Raw genomic sequence first — 10,896 nt, 5'->3', positions numbered from 1 at the left:
GAACAAGTTTAGAATTAACTAAACTATGTTTTAGTGATTACAAGTTTAAACCTTCGAATAAGGTAGTTTTATATATACGAATCGAATGATGTTATGAACATCATTACTACCTCAGGTTTTGTGGATAAACCTACTGGAAATGAGAAAAATAGATCTAGCTTCAAAGGATCCTTGGATGGCTTGAAAGTTCTTGAAGCAGAATCATGACACGAAAACAAGTTCAAGTAAGATTTCCACTTGAAATAAGATTGTTATAGTTATAGAAATTGAATTAAATTTTGAATATGAGTATTACCTTGTATTAGAAAGATATCTTACTGTAAATAAGAAAGATTTCTTGAGGTTGGATGATCACTTTACAAGATTGGAAGTAAGCTAGCAAACTTGGAAGTATTCTTGATTTTATGAAACTAGAACTTATAGAATTTATGAAGAACACTTGGAACTTGAAGATAGAACTTAAGAGAGATCAATTAGATGAAGAAAATTGAAGAATGAAAGTTTTTGTAGGTGTTTTTGGTCACTGGTATATGGATTAGATATAAAGGATGTGTAAGTTTGTTTACATGTAAATAAGTCATGAATGATTACTAATATTTTTGTAATTTTATGAGATATTTCATGCTAGTTGCCAAATGATGGTTCCCACATGTGTTAGGTGACTCACAAGGGCTGCTAAGAGCTAATCATTAGAGTTTATATACCAATAGTAAATACATTTAGAAGCTGGGTATTGTTCGAGTACGAATACGAGTGCATACGAGTAGAATTGTTGATGAAAATGAATGAGGATGTAATTGTAAGCATTTTTGTTAAGTAGAAGTACTTTGATAAGTGTCTTGAAGTCTTTCAAAAGTGTATGAATACATATTAAAACACTACATGTATATACATTTTAACTGAGTCGTTAAATCATCGTTAGTCGTTACATGTAAGTGTTGTTTTGAAACCTTTAGGTTAACGATCTTGTTAAATATTGTTAACCCATTGTTTATTATATCTAAAGAGATGTTAAATTATTACATTATCATGATATTATGATGTATTAATATATCTTAATATGATATATATACAATTAAATGTCGTTACAAGACTAATCGTTACATATATGCCTCGTTTCGAAATCCTTAAGTTAGTAGTCTTGTTTTTACATATGTAGTTCATTGTTAATATACCTAATGATATGTTTACTTATCATAATACCATGTTAACTATATATATATATCCATATATATGACATCATATAGTTTTTACAAGTTTTAACGTTCGTGAATCACCGGTCCACTTGGGTGGTCAATTGTCTATATGAAACCTATTTCAATTAATCAAGTCTTAACAAGTTTGATTGCTTAATATGTTGGAAACACTTAATCATGTAAATAACAATTTCATTTAATATATATAGACATGGAAAAGTTCGAGTCACTACACAAGCTTCCCGAAGGTGATCCCCGCAAGGGAGGAGAGCTTGCCGTTGAGTCGTCGACTAACGCCACCACCGAAACCGGTGGCGTGTCACAGACGCAGACTTCCACACCAGCTTCCAACCCGAAGCCGATATCTGTTGCAACACCGGTGCCGCCAAAAGGGCAAAAACGCTACAGCCCTGCCACGTTTCTGATGACTCCTGGTGGCAACAAAAAACCGAAAAGCGTTAGGGAAATTGCCGAGAGAAATCTGGACAGTTTCCAACACGAACCCAGTCAAGGTGGCTACTATTTCAATCCTGATAATAACGTTAATACATCACCAAGGTCATAATGGCGAAAACTAATAAAAGTTATTGTTTCAGGGGGTCAGACCAATCCTTCAGTGATCAACATTGAGGATATCCCTCACGTGCAGCAACCCAAAAAGGTTGTCACGTTGTCAAGCTCTGGCACCGGTTCCGACCATCAACAGTCCAGTCATTACAGCGATTCCCGGGAGGTTCCTCATTCTCCCGGGTTTGGAAAACAGCCGACGTTTTCTCACCTTAACGTCATATGGGATGTGTCCCATGGCGACGTGTACTCCCAATTTGAGTACCTTCAAAGGATATGCCCCACTGCTCTGGTGGATGAGCTTAAAAAGATGCCGGACAACGCTGCGCATCGAGCGCATATACAACATATTCATCAGGGTCTAGCACTGACCCGTGATGAGATTGTTCGTTCGAACAACACCGAGCAGCGTTGTCGCAAAACAGAAGCACTGGCGAAGGAGGTTGGCGATGAAGCTAAAATGTTAAGGGATTCGATGGAGGGCCACAAGAAGGCTGCGGTGGGGGCGCAGCATGAAAAGCTAGTGGCGTTAAGGGAGGCACAGCGGGCTGCCAAGAACTTAACCACCGTTATGGATAAGGAAAAATAGGCCCTCGCCGACTTAGTGGTGGCCCAAAAGGAGTTAGCTGATGAGAACGCAAGCAAGGAGCTCCTCGCTACGCAGGTTTAAGAACTAACCGTTGCCCACAAGAAGGCAACGGATGATTTTCAACAGTTATGCTCTATGATTCCCCACATCTTCACCAAGGCCATTACGTCCCCTCATGTCATGGGGCCCTTTGACAAACTTCTTGACGCCACCAAAGATGTGGGGCGTCTTGAAACATCCATGTGATGAATGAAAACGCCACGCTTCTGGATCCGTTACCCGACACAGTTGTAAATAGTTTGGATCTGGATGCATATGACAAATATGATGCCGCCGCCACCGAAGTGAAGGCGGTTAAGGTACCTTTTGTGGAGGAGATTAGGAGCCAGTTAGGGCTGGATATGGAGAAGATTCAGGGGTTGATCCCCAAATAGATTAGGCCATCTGTAATTTTTTATTTTTGTTGTTGATGGATGTAACCAAACGATGTTATTAATGAAAATATGTATGTTTGGCGTATTGCAATTATTTTCGTTAATTTGTATTATTTAGATAATGGTCGTCACGCTGTCGTCGTCGCGGTAGCGTGGTATTTCAAGGTTGCACTTGATAAATTTGTCATGACTTGCATGTATCTAGACCATGCCGGGATGAACGCGTCGGGTACGAAACCCAAAGGCTTCCCTTTACGGTGTCACTTCAGCGTAGGTTCAACGCGAAGCGCCGTTCATGTCGTCCGAAAGCTAGAATATTCTTTGTTCAACACATGTGTAACATATGAATGGACTTATTTTTACATTTTGTATAAAAACACCGAAGTGATGCCATAAACAGTTACGTAACGCATTAAAGAAAACGGAAAATGCATTAAATCCAAATAAACCAAACCAATCCGTGCCGCATCGCGCTTACAAATTTGTGATGATCAGTCACAGAATTAAAAGGAAACATTGAAAATGGAAAACATAGTTTCAACGTGCTAAATATTCTAAACATAGAATTTCTTGAGATTGGTTGCATGCCATGTACGTGGCACAAACTTGCCGTCAGGCATTTTCAAATTGTATGCCCCGTTACCGAGGGCGTCTACAACTTCATACGGACCCTCACAGTTAGGTCCCAACTTGCCAAGGTCTTCAACTCTGCTGGCATTGTTATTGCGCCAAACGTAGTCGCCGGGACGGAACGAACGTTCGTGTACACGCCGGTTGTAATACTTGGCAATTTTTTTCTTGTTGGCCGCTTAGTTGATTGCTGCCATGCACATGCGTTCCTCTAGCAAATTCAAGTTTTCCTTTAGCTGTATCATGTTGGCTTCTTCATTGAATTCCATGAAGCGTTGCATCAGAATTGCTATTTCTGCCGGGATGACCGCCTCTAAACCGTAAACAAGGCTAAAAGATGTCTCGCGATTGCTTCCTTTTAGTGTGGTGCAGAACGCCCACAGAACCATTGGCAACTCGTCCTCCGAACCTTTACGGTCCGTATCCAACCAACCTCTGATGCCGGATACAATGTCCCTGTTAGTGACTTCAATCTGTCCATTCGCTTGAGGGTGAGCAACAGAGCTGAATGTTTGTTTGATATTCAGCCCGTCACACCAAGCTCGAAACGGATCATGTGCGAACTGTTTTTCATTATCGCTTACAATCTCATGCGGGACCCCGAAACGGCATACTATTTCTTCCCAAATGAAATTAAAAATCTGTCTACCCGTAATGCTTTTCAAAGGCTTAGCCTCTACCCAGTTCGTAAAAAAGTCAACTGCCACAACAAGGTGTCGTCCGTCAGGGAACGGACCAACCAAATCAATTGCCCACTTGTAAAATGGCCAAGCTGATGTGACCGGGATCAATTCATGAGACGACGCATGGACTTGTGGCGCATGACGTTGACAAGAGATGCAATTCTTGATAACATCGCTAATGTCACGGTACATAGATGGCCAGTAATAACCCAAGCGTATAATTTTTCATACAATGGTGCGATACCCCGAATGCATCCCACAAGTTCCTTCATGCACTTCCCTTATCACGGTTTTGGCCTCTTGTGAACCCACACAACGCAGTAACGGGCCCAAAAAGGACTTTTTATAAAGTACGCCGTCACATATGACGTACATGGGAGCCTTCATGCGGACTTTCCTGGCTGTTACGCTGTCAGCTGGTAGCGTGCCGTATTTGAGGTAATTAACGATGAGACTCATCCAAGTGTTCATCTCCTCAACTGGTGCCGTCACCTGCAAAGCATCACGTTATAATTGTTAATTATGGAACGTATCGACAAATTAGCGGTGTAGGTTTTATAAGTGCGACAGTTTTGTACCTGTACCACGTCGGTGGATTTTTGATCGACAACTTCCACCCATACGTCCTTAGCGAAGTGACCGAACGTCAATGAAGCAAGTTTGCTAAGGGCGTCAGCTTTCTTGTTCATCAAATGTGGCACTTGTGTGATTGAAAAAGAATCGAACTTGTTGGCTAACTCTTCCGCCAGTTTCAAATATTTTTTCATGGCAGGATCTCTGGCTTCGAACGTTCCGTTCAACTGATTTGCCACCAGCGGTGAATCAACCGCCACTTTCAGTGCCTTAATACCCATATTTTCCGCGATACATAATTCGGAGAGCAACACTTCATATTCTGCTTCATTGTTAGATACAGAGAAAGCGAAACGTAAGGCGTAGGTGTGTTCCTCACCATCTGGGCTTGTAAGTATCAGGCCGTCACCGGCCTCGTCTGCACTTGATGTTCCGTCAGTGTAAAGATCCCACGTGACGGTTTGGGGCGCCGTTATGTTGGCAGTCGTTGGTGATCCTGAATTAATGAATTCTACCATGAAATCGGCCATGATTTGTCCTTTGATGGCATTACGCGGCGCGTAGCTGATTTCATGCTCTCCTAGTTCGATTGCCCATTTTGCCATCCGGCCGGAGATCTCCGGCCTTCTTAAAACATGTTTGATAGGCGTGTCAGTTAGCACCAAAATGTGATGTGCCTGGAAGTACCGCCTTAGCCTCCTTGCGGTGTGAACTAGTGCGTAAACAAGTTTCTCAACTGGCTTATAGTTGACTTCGCCATGTTGCAAAACCTTGCTGACGAAGTACACCGGCATCTGGTTTCTATCACGTTCTGCCACTAGTACCGAGCTTATCACTTCGGTACCCGCTGCTAAGTAAACAATTAAAGTTTCTCCTGGAATTTTTAGAATATTAGCAAACAGTCATGTAACGTTAATGTCATTAGCTAGAACGACCACTTTACCCGGTACCGGAGCGGTTAGCGTAGGTAGAGTTTTGATTAACATTTTCATTTCTTGGAAGGCGTTTTCTGCTTCCAGTGTCCAATTGAAACTTTTACCTATACTTGCCCTCAGCACCTGAAAGAATGGTAGGGAACGCTCCGCTGCTTTGGACAAGAACCTGGACAACGCTGCTATCTTCCCATTCAGGCTTTGTACCTCCTTTTTCGTACGTGGCGATACCATCTCGTCCACAGCTTGAATCTTTTTCGGGTTCGCTCTGATGCCTCATGGCGTCACGACATGACCGAGGAAGTTACCTTCCTCGAAACCAAAGCTGCATTTCTCCGGGTTGAGCTTCATATTGATTTCCTCAAGGAGTTAAACGTTTCTTGGATATCTTTAAGGAGAGATGGTTCTGCGTGGCTTTTGATTACGATATCATCGACATAAGCTTCAACGTTGCGTCCTATCTGGTTCTTGAAGGCAGCGTCTTTTACTCGCTCATAAGTTGCCCCGGCATTTTTTAGGCCAAACAGCATCTTAGTGTAGCAAAAGATGCCATGGTCAGTGTGAAACGCAGTCTTATCCTCATCTCCTTCCGCCATTTGAATCTGGTGGTACCCTTTGTACGCGTCGATAAAGCATTTAAAGCGATACCTAGCGAGTGACTCGACCTTCCAATCAATTTCCGGTAACGGATAGTTATCCTTTGGGCATGCTTTGTTGATGTCTTTGAAATCAACACACATGCGCCACGTCCCGTTGGCTTTCTTGACTAGCACCGGGTTAGCTACCCAGGTTTGGTAGCGAACCTCTCTCAATATGTTGGCTTCCACAAGCTTTTATACCTCGTTACGTAGAAACGCGCTACGTTCCGGTGCCATTCCCCTCTTTTTCTGCCGTACCGGCGTCATGCTTGGATTTGCATTTAAGCGATGTTCCGCTACCTCCCTTGGGACTCCTGTCATGTCCGACTCTTGCCAAGAAAAAACATCGGCATTGTTAGATAGTAGCTCGCAGGGGGCACTATTAGTTTCTTTTGAAAGGGTGTTGCCAATCTTAATGACTTTCTCGGGAAATGCGTGATTGATTACGACAACCCCCTCATGCTTAATGGGTGCCGGCTGGAAGACCAGTTGACTGACATCAGCGCAGACTTAGGCACGATCTGAAAATAAAGTTGCTACGCCTGCCCTTGTGGGGAACTTCAACATACCGTGTACCGTAGAAGGTATGGCACTCAATTCCTGAAGCGCCGTCCGTCCTAAAATCACATTATACTTGGATTGGCTACGAACTACTACAAATGTTAATTGCACAGTTCGGGATCGGTGGTCATCTCCTAGCGTTATGTTAATATTAATACGTCCCAGGGGCCAAGTCGTTTCACCAGTGAATCCCACAACGGGATGCAACGGGGGCTTGACCTTATCCCTCACGTCTTTTGGTAACTGCAAAAAACAATGTTCATAGATAACGTCCATAGCGCTACCCGTATCGATATAAATACGCGATACCAGACAGCGTCCAATTATTGCGGTAATTGTTAACGGTAGGTCCTTTGGACAAACTTTCCAAAATGCCGGGAACGTGATTGGTGCGCATTCCTATTCCTCCAGCGCTTCGGCCTTCCTTACGTGACCCGAATGCCACATCTGAATCATGTAAATGTGCTTTTCAGGTGATTTATCTTTCCCCTTCTGCCACGCAAACCTCCTGGTTGCGGATCCTCCTTTGTTCGAGGGTTTTAAATGTTTGAACTCCCCTAATTTAAGCCTTTCGATAATGACTTTCTTCAGTTCACGACAGTCATCAGCGTCGTGTCCTTTATCTTCGTGAAAGATACAATATTGCATTTCGTCCACCGCGAAATGCGGTTTCACAGGCTTAGGTGGCTGGAAGTCTTTGCTTATCTCCTCTGTTGCCAAAATTTCCTTAGGAGTTTTGGACAATGACTTTATTAAACTTTCTTCCTCTGGTGACAGCCTCTTAGAACCGTAACGTTCATATGGACGGTAGTTGTCGCGGTTGCCAGGCTTATGACTGGAACGTCCGTAACCTCCGCCGCTATTATTGCTGCTACCCTTATAGCTGCTGTTCGCATGTCCCTTACCGTTGCCTTTGTCATCTTTATCATTGCGATAACCAATGGTCGCGTCTGCGAACTCTTCTGACCGTACGTAGTCTTTTACCATCTTTACTGCCTCAACATATGTTTTCGGTAACTTTCGCCGCATCGCTTTTACCAGGGACAAATGCCTAACCTGACAGATTGCCATGATGTACACAGAAATTTGTTGCGACTCCGGCAAGTCTGGAATTTTCTGACATTCCAACGTGAAGCGAGAGGTGAAACCCATCAAAGACTCGCGTGACCTCATCTTGATGCTATGCACGTCCAAATGGTTCAGCTATGTACGTTTAAAATTCTGGAAGCGCTGCAGGAACTTGGTTCTGAGGTCCGTGAAGCTAGTAATACTGAACGCGGGCAACTTGGCAAACCACTCCCGCGCGGCAGACTGAAGCTGTCCTGGGAACATGTGGCATGCCGTCGGATTATCCCAATGTTGCGTCTTGACGGCGTGCTCAAAATGCTGCAGAAATGCTTCTGGATCGGAGCTACCATCAAATATCCCTAGCGTGAGGGGGTAGTGAGGACGGCGGGTAGCGGATGGGTAGCTATTTCCCTGGTAAACTTTTCCGACATTGCGGAAACTTCGAATGAACGTTTAACGTTGTCTCCCATCATAGCATACCCGTTATTCAGCATGTTGTCCGCCACGCCAGGCTGCTCGACCTGAGCACTCGTAGATTCTGGTGCGGCAAGAATCAAATTCTCAGTTAGGTCCTTGCGTGCCTCCTCCCGAGTTTTACCGGAACTCTTACCGGTCTCCGACACTGAACGCGTAGAGATACGGGGTTGTACTTTGGACATACCGGTAGGCCTTTCAGCGCCTTTGGGCACGAGTGAGGGTAAAACGAATCCTCCCTTCGCCAAGAAGCGTATGGCTTCCTCACCATTAATAGGTTTGAGCTGATGTACGTTTTCCTCCTGGGTTTCCGCTTCTTCCGAGTCACGCTGGTCAGTTTCCTTCTCATCATCATCGAACTGCAACCGGGTGCCCTTAATGGAATCATTCGGAGTTTCATAATTGCTATCGTCATTAGGTTTGAAAGGGTCATATGGTTCTTTGCCATTGAAGGTAGTGGGTTGCGGATTGGAACCTTATGTCATTTTGCTATGAAAGCGTTGATCAATCGGGTCCCACGAATGGCGCCAAAATGATCAAACCAAAATTATTCAGTCTGAGTGCAAGTGAATTAAAGAAAGAATTTAACCTTTGGAAGTGGTTCCTACGGTTAAATGGGGTATGAATGTGGTGGTGTTGTTTATCTTTTTCCGAGCCTCCAAGGTAAGCTACAAAAGAAGGTTAGTATGTGCGAGTTGATCAGTTGGTCGATTAGCCTTCAAATGAGGCCTGGGGGTGCTATTTATAGATTTATAATTGACGGTTATGCATGATAACCATCATAATAGCACCCACGATCTGTAACTGCCACTAGAGCCTTCTAATCATGCCTACAACCTACTCAACGTTCTCCACGTTCCTGAAATGTAAGGATATGGTCCAATTCAGCAATACCAAGTCAACCTTATTAGTACGTCATGCAACCAACAGCATGACGTTGACTTGATTACACAACTCCATTTAACTAGACATCGTGTGTTGCATATGACACAGCAGTAGGTTCCCAATAGGTTCATATGATGGACGTCATGCATCACGGGGGTAGTCACGTGACGAACGTCATTACAAACGTATCCGATTAAATAGATACTTCGTATTTTGGACCGTCATTATACCTACATACTAAAAGTCGAGGCGATTTTCGTCGTTTCCGTTGTTTCGGATATTCGTTTTGAGTTTGCGTTCACACTACAAAGGGTCCCTCAACTTCGGCCATATTTACGCAACAGCCCCTCAAGTTTACACTTTTTAAGGGTAAAAAGTGTAAATATATAATTTTATTAATATAAAAGACACTAATTCCACCCGAATTTATAACGGACCCTATCTTCTCATCGAACGTGTAAATATATATATAATTGTAGGATCAAGGGGGAAGTAACCAATCGGAGGGAAGCGTGGGAATTTTTTTTTTCGTTTTTTGGAAAAACTTTGTTCACGAACATTATAGATTAGATGAAAATATGAACATTTAATAAAGACACTTTGTGATAAATGTTTTTATTTTGGCGGAAAAACGCTCGAAGAATTAATATATAACAATTATCGTGTTTTTCGATCGTATTATGAGGTTTTAGATATTAGGGTCTAGAAATTTAGGGTTTAGGGTTTAAATCTAGGGTTTAGATTGAGTTTTTCACACGAACGGTTTAGGTTTAGGGTTTTGGGTTTTGGGTTTTGGGACTAAACCCAAAACATCAAACCCTAAACTCTAAATCGGGTTAAATTTTGACAAAAAGTACTTCACAAAATATGTAAAAAAAACCGTTAACATTATTCACAATCAATATTATCTTGAATTTTATTTTTGTCGATCGTTTTCCCGCATAAATATTAACGTTCATCACGAAGTGTCTTTTTTAAATATTCATATTCTCGTGTGATCTTGATGTCTGAAAAAAAAATTCAAAAAAACGAAAAAAAAAATTGATTCCCCCGCTTCCCCCAAATTGGTTACTTCCCCATTGATCTGCCCATATATATATATATATATATATATATATATATATATATATATATATATATATATTTGGGTAAAAGGTTTTACCCGGTGAATATTATTTATAAAAATAATAAAAAATACATAAGAGATAACAACGACCACAAATGCGCCTTGCGGCCTCACAAACAACCAAGCACCAAGCTAGACCCTACACACCTAACAGGACTAGCAAAACCAAAAACAACTAGCTACACACATAGACCAAGACATAGAAACACATAAGAACACTTACAACCATCCCGATTTCATGCCCATGAATTGTGCAGTTTCATCCCCTTGCTCTTCCACATCACTCGCTTCGTCTATAAGTTGGTAAACATTTGCATTCTTAATAGCATTATCATTAACATTATCGTGTAAAGATGCAAACGCATTACTTGTACAAACAAAATTTGAAGAAGAGCCAACATGACCATCTCTTCACAGCATTATTCTCCTTCAAATTCTCATTCCCTTTTTCAACTTTTTGCTTTGGACGATAAACATTTTTTTTGCTTATTTCTACCAATGTGAATACCACTTTGAGATTTTCCAACATCCCCTTGTTTC

At 42.3% G+C, this 10,896-nt stretch overlaps 2 protein-coding genes across 2 annotated transcripts; both read right to left on the bottom strand.

Annotated features, from left to right (window-relative positions):
* Positions 1–4,324: 4,324 nt before the first annotated feature.
* On the bottom strand, positions 4,325–5,884 carry LOC139889855 (uncharacterized). The gene is made up of 3 exons (XM_071872773.1): positions 5,722–5,884; positions 4,678–5,546; positions 4,325–4,591 (listed from the first exon to the last, which is right to left on the bottom strand). Exons 1-3 carry the CDS (start codon positions 5,882–5,884, stop codon positions 4,325–4,327), a joined length of 1,299 nt encoding a protein of 432 aa, XP_071728874.1.
* Positions 5,885–6,437: 553 nt separating this feature from the next.
* On the bottom strand, positions 6,438–7,079 carry LOC139889854 (uncharacterized). The gene is made up of 2 exons (XM_071872772.1): positions 6,819–7,079; positions 6,438–6,719 (listed from the first exon to the last, which is right to left on the bottom strand). Exons 1-2 carry the CDS (start codon positions 7,077–7,079, stop codon positions 6,438–6,440), a joined length of 543 nt encoding a protein of 180 aa, XP_071728873.1.
* Between the last annotated feature and the right edge of the window lie 3,817 nt (positions 7,080–10,896).

This window comes from Rutidosis leptorrhynchoides, chromosome 2 (assembly GCF_046630445.1).
Source record: "Rutidosis leptorrhynchoides isolate AG116_Rl617_1_P2 chromosome 2, CSIRO_AGI_Rlap_v1, whole genome shotgun sequence".
NCBI lineage: Eukaryota > Viridiplantae > Streptophyta > Magnoliopsida > Asterales > Asteraceae > Rutidosis > Rutidosis leptorrhynchoides.
Note: the sequence above shows the minus strand (reverse complement) of the source record. Positions and strands in the feature narration are given on the sequence as shown.

Coding starts and splice junctions, on each gene's coding strand:
- LOC139889855 (XM_071872773.1), bottom strand. CDS start 5,884: ATGAGGCATCAGAGCGAACCCGAAAAAGATTCAAGCTGTGGACGAGAT. Junction 5,547..5,721: donor CATTCTTTCAGGTGCTGAGG/GCAAGTATAGGT, acceptor TAAAAATTCCAG/GAGAAACTTTAATTGTTTAC. Junction 4,592..4,677: donor AATCCACCGACGTGGTACAG/GTACAAAACTGT, acceptor GATGCTTTGCAG/GTGACGGCACCAGTTGAGGA.
- LOC139889854 (XM_071872772.1), bottom strand. CDS start 7,079: ATGGACGTTATCTATGAACATTGTTTTTTGCAGTTACCAAAAGACGTG. Junction 6,720..6,818: donor TGAGTGCCATACCTTCTACG/GTACACGGTATG, acceptor CTGGTCTTCCAG/CCGGCACCCATTAAGCATGA.